Source organism: Schistocerca gregaria, chromosome 1 (assembly GCF_023897955.1).
Source record: "Schistocerca gregaria isolate iqSchGreg1 chromosome 1, iqSchGreg1.2, whole genome shotgun sequence".
Classification (NCBI taxonomy): Eukaryota; Metazoa; Arthropoda; class Insecta; order Orthoptera; family Acrididae; genus Schistocerca; species Schistocerca gregaria.
In genome coordinates, this window is record NC_064920.1 from 529,656,434 (window position 1) to 529,676,460 (window position 20,027).

Sequence of the window (20,027 nt, forward strand, 5' to 3'; positions counted from 1 at the left end):
CTAGGGCAAAAAAAAAAGCCGAATAATGTAGTACCAACATAGACAGTCAATCAGTATTCCTTTGATTCTCGCCGGGTTTAATATAGATATCATTAATAATGCGTATTTTCGTCATCCATTGGAATACAACAACCCAAAACCTAAAACCCAACACGAAACTAATGCCAGCACTGAGAAATTGTCGAAATCCTAGTCAGTTCATGTTTAACAAGTAAAGGTGGGAGTTTAAGGAGATCGGACATGGATGAACTGACTAAGCCAGAGGTTGTACAGAGTTTCAGGGACAGCATAAGGTAACAATTGGCAGGAATGGGGCAAAGAAATACAGTAGAAGACGTATGGGTAACTCTGAGGGATGAAGAAGTAAAGGTAGCAGAGGATCAAGTAGGTAAAAAGACGAGGGCTAGTAGAAATCCTTGAGTAACAGAATAAATTTTGAATTTAATTGATGAAAGGAGAAAATATAAAAATGCAATAAATGAAGCAGGCAAAAAGGAATACAAACGTCTCAAAAATGAGATCGACAGGAAGTGCAAAATGGCTAAGCAGGGATGGCTAAGCAGGGATGGCTAGGGGACAAATTTAAGAATGTAGAGCCTTATCTCACTAGAAGTAAGACAGATACAGCCTACAGGAAAATTAAAGACACCTTTGGAGAAAAGAGAACCACTTGCATGAATATCAAGAGCTCAGATGGAAACCCAGTTCTAAGCAAAGAAGGGAAATCAGAGAAGCGGAAGGAGTATATAGAAAATCTATACAAGAGCGATGTACTTGAGGACAATATTATGGAAATGGAACAGGATGTAGATGAAGATGAAATGGGAGATACGATACTGCGTGAACAGTTTGACAGAGCACTGAAAGACCTGAGTCGAAACAAGGCCCCCGGAGTAGACAACATTCCATTGGAACTCCTGACGGCCTTGGGAGAGCCAGTCCTGACAAAACTCTACCATCTTGTGAGCAAGATGTATGAAACAGGCGAAATATCCTCAGACTTCAAGAAGAATATAATAATTCCAATCCCAAAGAAAGCAGGTGTTGACAGATGTGAAAATTACCCAACTATCAGTTTAATAAGTCACAGCTGCAAAATACTAACTCGAATTCTTTACAGACGAATGGAAAAACTAGTAGAATCCGACCTCGGGGAAGATCAGTTTGGATTCCGTAGAAATATTGGAACACGTGAGGCAATACTGACCCTACGACTTATCTTAGAAGCTAGATTAAGGAAGGGCAAACCTACGTTTCTAGCATTTGTAGGCTTAGAGAAAGCTTTTGAGAATATTGACTGGAATACTCTCTGAAGTTCTAAAGGTGGCAGGGTTAAAATATAGAGAGAGCGAAAAGCTATGTACAATTTGTGCAGAAACCAGATGACAGTCATAAGAGTCGAGGGGCATGAAAGGGAAGCAGTGGTTGGGAAGGGAGTGAGACAGGGTTGTAGCCTCTCCCAGATGTTATTCAATCTGTATATTGAGCAAGCAATAAAGGAAGCGAAAGAAATATTTGGAGTAGGTATTAAAATCCATAGAGAAGTAAAAACTTTGAGGTTCGCCGATGACATTGTAATTCTGTCAGAGACAGCAAAGGATTTGGAAGAGCAGTTTAACGGAATGGACAGTGTCTTGAAAGGGGGGGGGGGGGGGGTAATAAGATGAACAACAAAAGCAAAATGAGGATAATGGAATGTAGTCGAATTAAGTCGGGTGATGCTGAAGGAATTAGATTAGGAAATGAGACACATAGCAGTAAAGGAGTTTTGCTATTTGGGGAGCAAAATAACTGATGATGGTCGAAGTAGAGAGGATATAAAATGTAGACTGGCAATGGCAAGGAAAGCGTTTCTGAAGAAGAGAAACTTGTTAACATCGAGTATAGATTTAAGTGTCAGGAAGTCGTTTCTGGAAGTATTTGTATGGAGTGTAGCCATGTGAAACATGGACAATAAATAGTCTGGACAAGAAGAGAATAGAAGCTTTCGAAATGTGGCGCTACAGAAGAATGCTGAAGATTAGGTGGGTAGATCACGTAACTAATGAAGAGGTATTGAATAAGACTGGGGAGAAGGAAAGTTTGTGGCACAACTTGTCCTACCAACCCATCCCTTCTTCTGGTCATGTCTTGAGGCATTAAGGGATCACAAATTTAGCATTGTAGAGCAGCGTGGAGGGTAAAAATTATAGAGGGAGGCCAAGAGATGAATACACTAAGCAGATTCAGAAGGATGTAGGTTGTAGTAGGTACTGGGAGATGATGAAGCTAGCACAGGATGGATTAGCATGGATAGCTGCATCAAACCAGTCTCAGGACTGAAGACGACAACAACAAAAACAACCGTAAGATACTGATAAATTCAGTGTAATTTTTTTCCGCTATAACGCTGGTGTGAGGACACGAATGTGTAACAAGTAAACAAACTGCTATTTTCAGAGCTCAAATGGCTCTGCACATAAGCGTGGGTCATGTAAAGTGTAGTTTTTGTAGTAATTTGTACAGCATGTGAAATTTTGCGGGATTTGCAGTGACAGATCGCGCGTATATAAGGGCTGTGTGTGTTCTGGCCAGGAGTCAGCTCGCTTTGAGAGATCAGCAAGTACACACGTGTAGTGATGAGGTACGTTCTTATCTGCGAATCTACTGTTTGAAATTCTTCAGTGCAGCTATTGTAAAATTTCTGCAGGAGTCCCGAAATTTAGAGAAGTTTCCATAGTTTCTCTCGTGGACTTACAGCAGGAACCACTTGTGAAAATTCAGCATGGCTTTCTGGATTTGAAAATCGTTTGTGGGTATCTTTTCAAGCCAATTTTATTCAGCAATGTGATGAGCCGGACTTAGTGCGTTCTTAATCGAACTAGTGATTCGATCTGCCGTGGTTTTAAGCAAGGGTTCAATAAACAATTTCTCTAGTATACGGTACCTAGATTGTGTTAAGGACATTAAATTTATTTATTTAAGCAATCATAATCGTACCTGCGATTTAATCACACTATAGGAAGTTAACAGACTAACAGCGTGATTCGACAGCAATGTCGCAATCTTCTAGACGTATACGAGGTCACGCTGTTCGTTATCCCTTCGACATACAGAAAATTTGAAGAAAGACATTCTAATACATCTAAAAATGGGACTAAATCTCGTGACACTGGATTCGTACTTTCTGCTCATGTCAGTAATGTGTCGTACTGGGCAAAAAACAGGCGGTAACCAGCTTCCATAGATTTAAATCATTTCCAAAGACTGTATGTAAGGCATACATCCGATTCTCCCAGTAATTGTACGTGACATTTTATAAACCAATATATTATGTAATATTACAACTTCTGTAGTTAGACGATATGTAATTCACCTTCGCGAATGTATATTTTCACTTTTACTTCTGATTTATGGAAGCACATTTTTTACCACAGTAGAAGTGTTATATTCCTCGGTTTCGCAAAGTACCTTAAGCCTAACACGGGAGTATTTGTTTATGGTACCGAAGGTTTTATATGAAGACTCCTATTGTGTCTTAAATATAATACTTGGAAAGAATGTAAATACGTGAAAACTGGTACTTGCGCGTTTGAACAAGCGCGGTATACGTTACTGACATTTGTAGAACTCTGATGTCCAGTTTCAGAGGTTCTTTTACACTATAATCCAGTGAAGTTTTTCTAGTGTCTTTCTGTATCTACTTGTTTTATTACATGTCCTCGCAACGAGATTGTGCGTTTTTATTTATTTTTTTACACAGATGGCGTATACGAGGAATGTTGGCACTAGTGTTACACGGCTCTCGCCTTATTTTACTGATGTTGAAGACTCTGTGCTTCCAGCACGTAAGTTTACAGTCATCCTGCTTCTTCATGGATCACGAATGCGTTTAGCCTGTGAAGTGCCTAACTTTAATTGTATTGGTGATTGCAGTTTAAACGCTTTAAAACTACTTAAAAAACGAAATTTCAGTTGTTTAAATTATGGTTAATAGTACAGTCAACGGCGAAAATATCATTTAAAAATTCAACGGGTCCGTAAGCCGAAAACGAATAAGTCCATTGTAGCCCTACGCACACAAATATGCTGCTCATGAAGTTGCACAGCAGTGCTAGTCATTTCCTGTCTTACTTTCTTCACGGAGTTAGTTAGGAATGACTAAGTGTCCCGACTGTTCTGTGTTTCTCAGGGACTCTTAGCGACTTAACGCTGAATGCTTAACAAATGTTTCCCAGTAACAATCAATCTGGTCCTCTAAAGTTATCCATAAAGGCAGATGGTTCATATAGCTCTTACGACAACTGCCAACTATTCCTATCCTAGCTCTGCGGGCACCTGTTACACTTCGGTATATGGTACAGAAAATCAACGTGTTGTGACTTAGAAGCCATGTCTAAACACCTACAACCTTTTCTGTGAGATTCTGGGGCACTCCCTCTTACCCAATCCTTCCTTTACCCAATATAAAAGTCACTATTTGATTATTTAAATTTTGAAGGGACACTTTGAATTTGCTGAGATATATAGGGAAGCCTTTGCTGCCACGATGCGATGTGATGGTTCCGCTTCATGCCCATCCGTCCTGGATATCTGAACGGTACAAGGTATTCTAAAATTTTTCCATTTAGCTTTTGTCAGATACTAATTCTCCTCTTGTTTATGGACAATAGCTCACCTTTGTCAATATTCAAACGAGACTGTCATTAAATGCTCCATATGATAATACTCTAATTTTTGTTGTTACCTTATTCGCCATAGGAAAGCGGCGTCGTACGACTACATCAACGTTTGATAAATCATTGATGCGTATCGAGAAAGTGAGCTATTTTAACGCGCTTCCTTGGGAATGAACATTCCACGTCCGATACACCATCTCGTTCCACCAGTTACCAAAGATGATCACCTATTTGATAGGATGGCATGACTTTCTCCTCGTCAGTATATTCTGTGGCACAGTGCCCGGTCTTTCGAAACTGTAGGAAGACTTAACTATCTGTCCGGCCGCCAGAGTTTTACTTCTCTGTATTTCTTTATACCACTTTCAGGATCGGAGACAACTGTATGTGAAAGTACGAGTATTTTATACATTAGAGAAGCCAGCTACCAAGTCAACTTAGACCAACTGGGTCTCGCGTTTATACCTGCGTAAAAAAGTGACTCCAGCCACGCAACTACGTTGACTGAGGATATTCCGTACGTCATTGTTTTTGCTCCCTTTCACACTCCATTGGCGTTTGGAGCGCCTGAAAAACTCACTGCCTCTGCATGTACGAGTATTTATCGGTAATATATGGAGGAAGTAGGAATGTTTTATAACAGCATCCCCTCGTTTTATGGGAGGTCACGAACATAACCGTTCACAAATATCAACACTGAAGTTGGAAAATGCACGCTGTTACACTTAACGAAGCTTGCTGCAGTCCAAAAATACGATTTTCATGAATCAAGTCTCGCGTAATAGTTGGGCCAAGGAACAGACAAATAATGCAATGCTATTGTGCTTACATTCTTGGAATGTAATTACTTGCGACTTTATCCAACAGTGTCTTTGATTTGACGGTAAAATCTTAGGAACTGCTGCTAAAAAGACCGTTGCTTTTCTTTCATCCCGTCCACCTCTCAACTAATGTGCACGTCCCACTTCATGATACTTCCAAGTGCGTGGAACAAAGAATACAGAATTATTTTACCACCTGCCTACTATCTGAAGTTTAACCGTTTACACTGTTGTTCTGACTAAGAGAACATAAACACAGAACTCCCACGCAAGACGCTACCAGTAGTTAACATGCCATCTCGGTAACAGCCCTTTCAACATTTTATTGCTCTTTTAGCAGACTGTAAGCACTGGACAGAAGTTGGGCATGCCAGGAGACATCACACTAATACCTCTTAACACCGCCTCTAGCTTTGGTAACGAGATCCTGCAGATCTAACAAACTGCGGTGTTGATTGCTGCGTTTCACGTTTTCTATGGGATTAATGTAGGGCAATTCATCAAATCACTACGGGAGAAAAAAGTGGGGGAGAAAGGGCTAAGTGTGCGTCAAACCGAGAAAAGTGTAGCGGCTGTTCTCTTTGAAGGCGAGTGTATCCAGAGTGTACTAATCATGAACATGTAGCAGTAACATCTGCACTTGGTCACTGAGAACGCTGAAATAACGTCCTGGTACATTTTCAGTGACCTGAATCAGTGGACTCATAACGTGGTAAGAGAAATACTCTAGAAATATCACAGAACTACCTCTGGCCTGAATTACACCATCCATACACAGCTGTTTGTACGCCTCATTGACCCACCGGTACGTATGGCGTTTTATCATTTGGCGAGGGGGCAAAATCGCGACACCTCTGACTGAACTACAGGCTTCCTAGCAACTGATGTCCAGTTTGTGCGTTGTTTGATCTACTAAAGACTTACAGCTTTCTGTGCTGCTGTGAGCTATAGCCTTCTGCTAGGTACCTGACTCCGAAGATAGATGTGGATTCACTGAAATTAGTTGTTATGGTTGGATTTTAAAATCTGACATTTGCCAAGATGTCAAACTTCTCTCTGTTCCCTGTTCGCCGTTGTTAGGTGCTCCAAAGCTATCATAATTCCCTTTCTAAGAGTGTGACTATCTTGTCTGGCGAGATTACTCGTCTACCGTCCTTTTGTTTGTTACAGGTGGTGGTTCTCTCACCAGGAAGATCTACGTTGCACAAAAGTTCCCCGAATTTCTTGTGCTACCATTTAGAAATTTCATTATGACAGTATTCATTTTCCGTTATTTCTTTCGATAGCCTCACGTTTCATTTTCAGCTGGTTTCATTAGTTACCGGAAAGAATCAAGTAATTTTAAATGTTACAGTAAGCAAGTATCTATCGTCACCGAACAGGTAACAACGACCACCAGATAAGCGAAGAAACTTGCATGGAGCCAACTGCCACTAGAGAACTTAGCTCCGGCACTTATCGGGGCCCCAGTAACCCAGAGCGCGCGCCCAGCATCTGGTGGCGAGGTTTTTGCTCAGCTTCAGCTGCGTCACTGCAGAAGGCTCGGTGCAGCGGAAAGTAACACGGCCTCTCGCCTGTCCCTGGCTGCCTGTGCACACCACGCCACAGCTCAGCTCATGAGTGGGAAATACCGCACACCTCGCGCAGAACAGGCTCCGGCTAGCTTCTCAGCGGACATTAGGTTGCACCTCCACTGGCTGCTGTGCAAATGGATGCCCTTAGCTCCCTGATTTACAGTAACATTCACACTTTCTCGTGTATGTATTTTTCTATCGATTAGGAGATAGCTGCAGCGTTTATGTCTGATGCCGTCTCAGTTTCATTCTCATCAAAAACTAGCAGGAGTAGCACAAGGCCAGGAGAGAATGCAACTACTCACGGGTTCCCGTCTATACTGGCAAGAAGTTCGGCCCTGTTTTAAGCAGTGTCACATTTACACCGACAGCAAAACTTGAGGCCGAGATAGGTTAAGTAATAATTGCTCGGTGGATATGAAAATCTGTGGAACCATGTTACCAGACGTCTTCCAGTGCTACACGAAGTTGTACATCAGGTGGTGTGAGGTATTCGCGCTCTTCTCCAATACGAGGAGATTCAGACTGAATCGTTGCTCCAGATGCACACATATTGGCGAGATGTGGGAACACGTAACGCATCCAGATGCAGAATATCTGCCAGTGCTGGACTTTCCAACTATTTGCAAAATAGATGTTCACCTTCACGATTGTAATGTACCTGACGTTTTGAGACTAACTTTTCGTTGTCGATGTATGGGACCCTTTCAAGTCGAAAATTCTTTTTCTGCTATTGTACTCATTAGTTTCGGTAACAGCTTACAAACAGTTGCATTATGCGTAAAAGCTGTTCCTTTGAGGCCCATGCCCGCTGAGGAAGATTTTTAACAGGCAGTAAGGACACGGCAAGTTTATAGTCCTCGCGAACTTTACGACCAATAGAAAGCTTAGTCTTCATACAGTCAGTAAACCCCTTTAACTATACAGCCGATATTGGCACCTTTCTTGACTTTTAACGTGTATTTTGGATAATACATGTGATACGCTAAATGCACTAAAGTACATTACGTAGCCATAGTAATGTGAAACAGAAGTTACTCAGAACCTTGTGCATCGTGTTGTGGATGGTACCAAACACGACGAAAGGCGTTTCAAATTTATCAGCTACACTTCACTGAGAAAGCGATGGGAAATTGGTAGGCAGCTACATTTAAGAACCATGTAATGCACATCAGCGTACTTTTATCTCTAAAGCATTACCGTTTATTATAGACCTTTCATATTCAGTTCTCTAAAGCATTACCGTTTATTATAGACCTTTCATATTCAGTTGTGAATAACTAAAGAGCTTTGTTACAAACAGAGAAATTAGTGCCCACGGAGCAAGGACTCTAGTCTAAGAAGCAGCACAGAGATCTAAAATAAGACAAAATGTGTTGTAGTTTGTGGGACTCTTCCTAATGCTACTCTGAACATTTTTCGAAGTGCAGGTAGCTCTTAAATTCACATTGACTTTCATGTGTAAGGTGAATCCGTTATAGTATCGAGGTAATTGCCACGCATTCTGCAACCTGCAAAGATTTTATTTATTTATTTATTTATTTATTTATCCGTTTGATAACAGCCGTAACAGAGGAACGCAAATAGTGTTCAGCGTCATGAGAACTTTTAAGCATGAGAACCGAGATTCCATTGTCTCCCACGTGAGATTTTACAGCGTACTTACGTGACCTACGGGAGTTTCTCGGTTTTGGCAAAGTACTTTACTGTGTTTTCCGTCTTACAGCCGAACAGAAAAACTAATCACAGCATGCAGCGTGGTAACACGTGGTGTTCATGCTACGTAGCGAGTTATGACCATGTCCGTGAGTCCGCCCCGACAGCTGAGTGGTCAACGTGACGAATTGCCGTCCTACGGGCCCAGGTTCGATTCCCGGCTGGGTCGGGATTTTCTCCGTCGCGCAGGTCGCGCAATGTGGCGTCGAATGTAAAAGACCTGCACCAAGGCGGCCGGACCTGCCCCATAAGGGGCCTCCCGGCCAATGACGCCAAACGCTCATTTCCATTTACCATATCTGTACGCATCTTATACGTTCACTGCTGTGCTGTACCTGTGCTTTATCGAAGGAGGGAAGAGGTTACCCACTCCACTTTCACAAATGGTCGACACGCCTGGACCCTAAGTGTAGGTAAGTTAAGTCGATGGGAGATCGATGCAACTACGGCAGAAACTCCCGTACAAAATTGGCAGCAATATGCACAACCTAGTGATTATAACACGTGAATAACTTACTAAAAACTTTACCCATGCTTACATTTCGTATTTGCACCTATTTATTAAAAAATAACTTCAGGACGCTAATGAAAGAATCCGATTAACATAATTATGGCCTATCAGACGAATGTGCCCAGCGCACGCAAATGAGAAACCATTAGACGCAGGCATGAAGGAGGTTAGCTCGGTGGCCAGTTATGTGAACACTTTACTGTTTATCGAGCTGATCAGTTCTGGTAATGTAATCGAGTCACTTAATAGCAAATTAAATGTTGTCCGAAGCCCTTTCGACAGTTACTTGAGGAGACGACAGTGATTTGCTTACAGTAGTTGCGGTTCTCGACACTAGTATCACACATCTCGTTCGGTACTACTTGCTGATTTTTTCTGGCTCACGCGACACTAATTTTAGTACATCGATAGATTTAAGAGTTCCTTATTTCATTTGGACACCTAAACAAGGCGGCGGTGGTGTGAAGTTCTTTGGGACCAAACTGCTGAGGTCATCAGTCCCTAAGCTTACACGCTACTTAATAACTTTAACGAACTTACGCTACGGACTTCACACACACCCATGTCCGAGGGAGGATTCGACGGTCCGACGGAGGGGAACAGCGCGATCCGTGGCAAGGCGCCCAAGACATCAAGGCTACCCCGCGCAACAAAAACAAGGTGGCAACTCTAGTTGATAAAATGAAGACTTCGAACAATACACCAATAATACTATTGATCCCGTATTTAATTTCACTGTTGAGGATAGCGATGTTACATTCCAGTGCGGACGAATAACTGACAGCAGAATGTTAGGATTGGCTCTCGCAGCTTACCCGACGTACACCACCGTAGGAATATTTACGGAAGAGGTCAGTTACCGTGTCAGCATACTGAGATATGAGTAAACATGGAAGGCATCGTGGCGAACCAGTGGCACGCGTATTCTATTCTTTATGACAGTATTCGACACTTGTAAGAACTACATCGAACTTGACCGGTGGCGCAACAAGGGTAATTGCCAGTTCAGCTGGGCGCATGCCTGTACTGAAGTCTCCAACACTGTGTCCTTTCGTAGTTCACAAGTTTTCTGTCGGGCTACCAGTTTTACTTTCACGTAATACTAAAAACCGAGCCAGCACAAAATCTTATACTCAAATAGCAAATGAATGAAGTTCTTCCAGAGCGTGCGAGTTAGAGGGGCCTGCGTCAGAGCGGTGGCATTCTTGTGGCTTCCATCCACGCGAACGCTGCCTGAATCCTGACAAATCGCGCAGGGAACAGCCTTCTGGCAGCTTAAGCCACCGGCGTCAACTGATATCGCTCTAGTCAGGGTACCACTATAAAAAATTCTTTCACTAGTTATTTAAAACAGCTTACGTATTGGGCTATGTGGGAGGGGGTCTATTCTTACACGGGAGGAACAGGAGCCCGAGGCTTCCACTTCCAGGAGTAAGGTGTATTTTCTGTCTTCGGTAATAGCTTCGGCTGAGTGCTACGATAGTGCTGTCAACGAGGCCGTGACAGTCTACTACATCCGTCCGTACGATGTGCACCGTGAATGACAACATTCACAACGTAAACTGTACTGAACATGTGAACTGTCTATGCTATCAAGTTTTCTATTGGCTAGACCGATTTCTACATTAATAGCCGTATGACATACAAAAACACTTGCCCGCATTACATGAAATAAACACGTAAATGCAATACACAAAAGTGACTATTACTTCCTAGCTGATGGTATTTGATAATCTCTACAATTGTTTTAATAGTCAAAAGCACTTACGTATCATGTCACGTCAATTTTATTTTAATCACCCATAGAAATAATTGTATTGGCTAATACGAACAAGTTTGATAATATGTACAGATGTCTAAGGCCTCTGATCACCATCCAACATAATTTGATTGCTCTGCAGTATTGAGGCCAGATCCTGGAACCTCTTCTCTAGCCCTGAAGTCAATATTTCTGAGATCAGCTCGACTTCAAAGACAACAATGCATAAACACACTACGCCCACCTCGTTAACGTCTACAGGAAGGTTATGATAGAAGTGTGGGCCGTAGTTATCGAATGGCAGAAACACTGTTAGATATGCTGATGCGTTAATAGGGGACCAATTTACGCTGGACAATAGTTCCAGTTTTGGCCACCAGGTGCAAATCTGACGAGGGCGAGAAAGACTTCAAGAAATGTTTCCTGTGTGATGGATTAGGATCTGCACGAGGGCAGAAAAAGACAGCGAGAAAGGCATAATGTTGATTTCATTGTTAACCGTTGCTTAAACAGTTCGTTCAATATGAGCACTGGAGACATCGACGAGTTGCTACGTCCGTAAAACGATGTGACAGTAGTTTATAGCAGCTGTTACAATGGAATCTGAGCAACATGTTTCTACATACTGGCCGTCAGATCAGGTAGAGAACGTGTCCCTGGTAAACGGTTCTTAAATGTAGATATCTCTACAGTCAAAAGTAATATGGATTCAGATCAGGTCATCTTCCAGGCCATGCATCTGGAAATCCTGTCTAAACAACACATTCATGGAAGATTGCGTTAAAGCGGTCTTTCGCTGTCCAGTCTTACCTGGAAACAACTCCGTTGCGCTCTTCCAAAGCAGGAATCTCACGCTCTACAAGGAGGTTCCGATAATGCGCAGAGACCACGGTACACCTGGCAGGCCGTCTGGGTGTATTCTCTTCAAAGAAGAACGGACTAAAAAATAAAAGTACTTGTGAATCCACACCACACGGACATACAGCAAGTGCCGTGGCTCTTCATGCAGAACTCGCGGTTTAACAGTAACCCAAGTTCGACAGCTCTGTGTATTCATTGCACCCTTAGTGTAAAATGAGGACTGTCAATCAACAGAATGTTGCCCAGCCACATGTCAGCAACTTCGATCTGTGCTATAAAGTAAAGAGCAATTTCAGAACGAGTCTGCAGATCATGGGTTTCAGTTGCTACACCGTCCGAATCTTTTAAGGATACCAGTGAAAAATAGATCACGATGCTCTCCGTGCTTGTGACGATGGGATAGACAATTGTTGTGACTCTGCACGATCGCTAGCAGGGCACGTGCTGACCGCCAGTATCAGCCACAGCAACCTCGACAGTAACTTCCATCGGGACAGGACACGCCTTCTTGTGCCAGGTGGCACGCCAGGCTCGTCTTTGTTTTCGAATTTCGTTGTCTTTAAACCATTTAATGACACCGGGCCTCCTTTTAGAGCATTCAGTCAGGGATACTCTCAATGCTGAGCTGTTTGCTGCCACTCACAAAACAGTTTCGCTCACAGTACACACTCTTCTCTAGAGTAATATTGTCCACTTATGTTATGGCTTGTCAAATGACGGTGTAGATATCATGCAGTGTGCAGTGCATAATATTTTTACAGCGTAAATCGGTTCCGCATTAACACATTAGCGTATTTATTAAGTTTCACTGCCATACGATTATTACAGCGCACACTGGACCTCCGCGAGCAATTGCACTTTAATTTTAACCACGCGGTACATCCAAGAAGCTGAAATAATCATGATGAACGTCTGCAGTTGCTGCAGAGACGAACCCGACTTTTAACGGACTTTGAACCAGTTCAAATTTAAATTGTGTCATCTTAGGAACGCGCCTCACATACTGGACACGTCCGGAGTGCCACCATCGGAGAGTGGGACAAGCTCCAGCAACATCTCTGCCGTCTCGGGAGAACACACCGAAGAGGATCAGCAGCAGATTGTGTTTTGATATGTGTACCTTCGCACGTGTTGTCTTCATTTTGGATATAGTTTAACTTTGTGATGAGCTGTTCTTAAATTTCATACGACTTGTTCTTTCTCTTTCTGAACTTCAGTTTAAGCCCATACAAGTTAGCAAACGTCCAAGTGGTACAGCATTTTTGTTCACACAGGATGAAACCTGATAGTGTACGAAGATTAATTAAGCATACCAATTTAGTGTTACCCATATAACGCATTTTATAAGTGATGGCAATGGCGCAGGGTGGTTTATATTTGACACCACAGTAAGCATGTCCTAATGCTGCTACGAATAAAAGTATCCCATTACCACCGATCTCCAACGTTTGGCGGTTCTAGAAGCAGACTAAAGACAATTTTTTTCTCATGTGTTACCACCAGATGAAAGATTACTAGTCATGAAAACTTTTAAGCTGTTGAATTGGCTTAACATCAAACAACACGCTGTCTATTTTGTGGAAGAATGGAGTATGTCGCAGCCGGGATGAACATTTTCTCTCACTATCAAGCAAGCAACTCAACAGATCGGGAAGCATACAGCAACCACAGACAGAACAAATTTCGTGTACTATACACGTTACAGTCTTGTAGGAGGGGAGGGGAGGGGGAGGGGGAGGGGGAGAGAGAGAGAGAGAGAGAGAGAGAGAGAGAGAGAGAGAGAGAGAGAGAGAGAGAGAGAGAGAGAGAGAGAGAGAGAGAGAAACTCGATAGTCAGCTGATCGCTCCCCTGCTGAACTGTGTACTCGCTGCTGATAAACCGCTGACGAAACAGAACCGATAAGCCAACGGAATGCAGAAGATCTGTACTGTCCACAACTGTGTGGTGCCGTATTAAGTGGTGGCCTTTCGAAACACGTGTTCAGCGTTCAGAGTGTCAGACAAGATATGGAGGAGACATTTTAACACCCGGCTTTTATTGTAGAGTCTTCGAAGGAAGACCACTGACATGGAAGCGCTGTTTTCAGCTTTCAAGTGCGTAGCTCAAACGGCTGCAGGCGAAACAATAGTCTTCTATGACAACAGCGGCAATACTGAGGTTCCCCTACAGATGCATATAAGATCTTACGCGACTGGTTGAAGCAGGCGCGCGAAGCAGCTGCACCAAGCCCACCGCACGACACTACTACTACATTTGCAGATATTTCATTATAAGATGGTTTTTGGGGAACCGTGGGACTGTCTTGTTGGGTAGCAGGCCACACGCTACATAATCCAGTGCGTAAACGGTCGATCTTTTTTTAGCCGTTCCAGGAAATTCCTCTAACAGTTCGATTATTTTGGGCTATCGATCATTTTTGGGACAGTGATTCGACTAAGCTGTTGCAGCACACAGCTGTGCACTTGCCAGGGATTTTTTGTCTCGGCTTTCCGACGATACTACTATTTCTGCTCTTCTGGAAGTAATCAAGTACCAAAAAATCAGATCTTGCCAGGATTTCAAAACTCGGGCATTTGTTTCACTTTGTCTTGGAGCCTCTAAATTTTTAGTTTATTCTATTTATGGCAGCCTTCTGTAAATATGACGACACACATCTGGGTGATAAACGTTATCTGTATTTTAAATTAAAGTGATTTTAGAAGATACTTTCGACTAACAAAACAGTCCCACGGCCCACGGAAATCAGACTCAATTTCCGTTGCACTACTACTACCACCACCTGGTTGCGAAAAATGTAGCACAACTGTTCTACAAAGTTTTACCCGACACACCATCACCATTATCCTTCATATAAACTGTTTTCCGGTATGCTTCGATGGAATAAAAACTTGCTGAAATTTGTCGTGCAGGAGCTATCCTTGCGAACAAATATACAGCAAGAGAGTGAAGCTAACTTCACTACGTAAACTTATTGCTGTTGATTGATTCAACTAAGAATTTTACGAGCGTTGCGTGAACAGCAAAACATGCAATACACCGATCGAGTTTGACCGCTGGTAGTTCGTAGCTCTAAAAAAGGACCGAAACAAAGGAATACCAGATCCCTTATAAATATTTCATTAACAGCGGCCAAACATAGCAGCGCGAGTTCTAAGAACTGACTATCACGCAAGAAGGTGTACAAGTTTGACCAATTCTACCGGTACATCCGTACTCAGTGCAATGGCATGAGTTTGCCTAGGGTAGAGTATAATCATTTACTCGTTTCCTTTTCCTTCACGAAAGGATAATACTGCTACTTCCACATACGCTCGAATTCGAGGGATCCGTATGTAGACACTAAGTGACGAGTTAACATTAGGTTTCTACGGAAACTGGATTCACGAAATCAAGTTATATGTAAATGAACTATTTTCCTTCAAAAAATCACGTTGGAAAACGTCCATTGACTAAAAACTTTCTTTGCCGACAGTGCTCTGTCGTGACCCTTAACAGAGTAAAAATTACTGTGACAAGTCCGACGAATCATGCAGCTTCTGTCTGTATCTTTAGTCAAATTGACAGGGTCCTAGATCGAAGAACAATATTCTAGAGTTTCTCAGTTCCTTTGTAAGTGGCCTCCTTTGTCCAATAAATCTCGTGCCTTCCGTCCAGACTCTGATTTCTGTAGTCTGGCACCCCTTAAACAGCTCTGGACAATTTCTACACAATTAACATCTGATTCCCGGAGAATGATCGACAACACACACACACACACACACACACACACACACACACACACACACACACACACACACATTCAAAATATCTAGGTAATTCCTTATAACTGTGCCACACTATTGTAAAAAGAGATGTAGAACTGACTTTTTACACAATAAAATACTCTTATTTGAAGAGGAGCACATACACTGTCCACAGATAAGACATGCTGTAACTATGCTCCTTCATAACCGTTAGAGAGAATATTTTACAATCCATATGTGGTACTCTGAAACGGTAACGGTACAACTGTTACGCTTGTAAGGTACAAAAGCCAGTAGACGAAAAATCGAATGTCAACAATCAATATATTTATGGTATCAGATTGCATTTTTACCACGTTTCGGATAGTAGTAGTGACAGCTTTGAACACGAGATATGAGAAGCGATACAAAGACATGTTCGCACATGCACTAGGTAAAGATGCGTCACAATACACTGGATTTTCTACTGGCCAAAGAATAACCGCACCTAAGCTGTAACCACATACTATTAACATCGCTAGTCTCCCACGACCACTGCCGCTCATCTAGAGGTCATTTTGAGGGATAGCGTCTTGCAGTCTTTTGCCGGTATGCACCAACAACAAAGGAAGGACACTGAACAAGGATAAAAAAGCAATTATTTTCGATAATGCCACACGAACCACTGGAGGAATTGGCCACTATTTATGGATGCCTTCACATCTTCGTTGTTAGATTGCGATTTGAACATTCGCTCGAACAAGTAGATCTCATTTGAGGTAAGGCCTGGGGATCGCGCACTTATGACGACCCCTCTGCTTCAGGTTGTTTCCACACTAGATCTAAGACGTGCCCTGAAAGCAGAACTGCATGTTAACACAATGGGGTTGACACTACATTGAACGTTTACACACGATGCCACAGCGGTACAGTATTTCGAAAGCATGTGGAATATTGTAAGATCTACAATCAACAGTGAAAGTGGCCTCCGGTTGTATTCCCCAAGATGCGCCAGATAGCTGAAGTTGGTTTTCAGAAATGTGAAACTGCAAAGGGACACATTCTGTATGAATAACGTGTGTCTGGAGACTGAACTGTGATTTTTTTTAAATTTGCTAGTAAGGCATTCCAGTCCTCACTGGACGGTAAGTAATATATCCATTATTACGTCCTGCAATCATACTTTACTAAAGAGAGGTGGACAATGTACAAATATACCAACGGTACAGGTAACCGTGGCAGCATGGCAGTAGAGGTAGAACTGCTTTGCCCTTGCAGCCTGCTTTCCAGTTATATATATATATATAAGAGGAATAAATTTACATACTCAAAATTAATGAGTCGATGCTTCACCATTTCGGTTGATAGTAATACCCATTCAGAATACCCATTTCCAAACTACTGCTTGCTGATATTAAGATATCAGGTGCTCACACATTACGTAGGAAACATTTTGCATGCAAATAATGTGGAGTTGAAATGGAAAGGAAATTAAAACATTCAGTTAAACATACGATATTCCATCAGAAATGTTAACACATTAAGACGTTGCTTATAACGATTAAATAAGGTCATGTCAATCCTTCGAGATCATGGAAAGGAACGAAACTCTTTCCTATATCCATAGTCATAAATCTAACCGAACTTTGCTGTCACTTCCGTGAACGCAATCAGTACGTTCAAATACCCAGCGAATCATTCCTCAAGATAGGGCACCGGTAGCCCTACAAGCTGTCGGAGAAGGGGGGGGAGGGGGGGGGGGGAGGCAGCCGTTCATGAAGTCGATAGCACCCCGTAATGACAAGAGGGTCGCTTGGCCGTAAGTCTAAAAACAGATCACGCAACACAATAGTACAGTAATAAGCACACCAACACAAACTCCTCATACACTAAGGTTGCGCGCGCGAACTTCTTGAGTAGTCAGCGAGATCCCGAGGTACTTGGACCGGCGGATCTCCAGCTGGTAAGGGCTGCGACCGAGGCGCTTGGGCAGACCCTGAAGCGCGCATGCATGCGAGTGGCGATCCGCGAGTACGCACACCCACCTGTCACGAGGTCGAAGTAGGCCATGGCGACTGCAGCTGCAGCTGGCGCACCTGCGACTGCCGGCGCAGCCCTCGGGACGCCGTGGTCCAGGATCGATCCCGGCCGCGGGGCTGCCAGGGGAGCGTAGGGAGGGGCTGGGAAACTTTACGCGACACTCCGGGACTTCCCCTGCCCCCACTTTCCCGCTCGCTCTCACCCTTATATTGATCCGGCCTACAGCGCCTGCGCGCCGCCACCCCGCTGGGGGTGTGACCTTCGTGCAGCGTCTGCAACCCCAGGCAGGCGCCGGTGACGTGGTCACTACGAATCGCGGTTGTAGCGCCCAAGAGGCAGACACTGCTGCACGTTCGCCGCCATCAGCGTGAACTTCAACGCTGTAGTGTGTTCAGTATAAGGCTGACTTCCTCTATCCTTCCGAACATTTTCTCTGTTCCTGACGGCTCAGTACGTTGTTGATCAAGACTGACGGCATGTGGGAAATGTGTTACGACTACAGTGTTAAAGAGACCTAACTAGGTGAAGCAATTTGTTAGTTCAAGACTAAGTAGAATAACTGAAAAATTGTCCCAAATGTAACGAAGAAGTTGCTATTCCAATTAGTCTTAAAGCTGATGGCTGAATTAATGACTTCAAGCTATGTTCGACTAACAAGTGGAAGGCCTGAAACGCGGCCAATGGATTCGGTTATTGGGCAGGCCGTTTCTGCATAATCTAAAAACAACACTAACATATTTTTGAGTCAATCATCTCATCTTCCCCGTTTTTGACCAAACGGCTCCTGAAGACCATGACGCGCAATCGACTAAAAATTATCCGGATCGATAGTTAACTGGAAACTGAAGATTTTTTCCATCATATACAGTGGCCGCAAACGCGTATTTTCCTATAAATAGAACAAAACTCTTACTACTGCTACTTACGGAGTCTAAGGATGGACGCTGTCCGACGAAAGTGCCGCTATTGTAGCGGCCACAGCGGCTGACGGAGGAAAATCTGCGTTCGAATCCGCAATATATGCAGTTTTTTCCGATTGTATTTTTCAGTGTCTAAATATGTAGGAATGAGAGGGTTACGACGGTAATCGATAACAAACAACAAGGTAGGCAAATTTCTGGAACGACTGTTTATTAGAGAATTAAAATAATCATCCTGATTGCCTTACAATCGCTCTTTCACTTTTTTCCGTGTCCTCACTTCAACCAACTACATGGATGGTACTTAACATACAATGACAGAAACGAAATCGCAACACTAAAAAATAATGTAGAGCCATGAAATTTCGGAACTCACTCTTCTAGGAACACATGTTAATCTAAGCGTGAGGTAAGCAATCGAACGTGTGAAATTCTGGTACATTAATAACGCGCGTAGCTGCCAGAATGTTGAATGCAAGTATGCAGACGTGCACGTGTTGTGCAGGAACCGGAGGGCAGTTTTATAGATGGAGTTCCATGCGTGTTGCCCTTGGTCGATCAACACACGGACGGTTGATGATGATAGAGGCGGCGCTGGATTTGTCGTCCGATGATGTCCCTTATGTGCTCGATTGAAGACAAATCTGGTGATCGAGCAGGCCAAGGCAGCATATCGACACACTGGAGAGCATGTTGGGCTACAACAGTGCGTTATCCTGTTGGGAAACACCCGCCGGAATGCTGTTCATCAATGGCAGCGCAGCAGGCCGAACTGACGTACAAATTTGCAGTCAGGGTGCGTGGGATAGCCATTAGAGTGCTCCTGTTGTCATACGAAATGTCGCTTCAGACCGTAACTCAAGGTGTAGTCTCAGTGTGTCTAGCACGCAGACAGGTTGGTTGTAGGCCGTCTATGGATTTTTCCTGATCAACACACGGCCATAATTGGCACCAAGGCACAACCAGATATCAGAAAAACAACAGACCACACTCCCCTTCAATGAGCTCTCGCTTGATACCAAATAGCTGTCCTTGAAGGAACCGATTTTTTACAGTTCGCTGTGTCACTGCGGTGCCAACTGCTGCTCAGATTACTGCCGCAGATGCTTTACAATGCCCCCCCCCCCCCCCCACACACACACACACACACACACACACACACACACACACACACACACACACACACACACACACACACACACACAGGTTATTAATGATCACAAACGTTTAGAATATATTTGAATCAAACTTTATTTTTGTCCTCACAGTGACGCTAGTGGCGTGACTACACTGTTCCTTCCGAAGAGTTGGCGGAAAACTCACTACATTCGAAAACTTCTCTTTTTTGGGGATTAACCGTAACAAACCTCACGGAAACATCTCCTGAAAACTCGCTGCTGATAGTTTACCATGACTTATGGTATGAATCGCCTTGCATCCGCGC

General features: G+C 43.3%; 1 protein-coding gene across 3 annotated transcripts in view; it reads right to left on the reverse strand.

Moving 5' to 3' along the window:
• LOC126355045 (cerebellar degeneration-related protein 2) overlaps nucleotides 1–20,027 on the reverse strand; it is a 382,561-nt gene that overhangs the window by 211,265 nt on the left and 151,269 nt on the right. The window contains exon 1 of one of the 3 annotated variants that reach the window (XM_050005227.1): nucleotides 17,669–17,777. The exons of the other annotated variants lie outside the window; for them this stretch is intronic. Coding sequence (XP_049861184.1) covers nucleotides 17,669–17,693 — 25 coding nt within the window. The 5' untranslated portion in view covers nucleotides 17,694–17,777. Of the gene's footprint in view, nucleotides 1–17,668; nucleotides 17,778–20,027 lie in introns of those variants that run through there. 3 annotated transcript variants of the gene reach the window in all.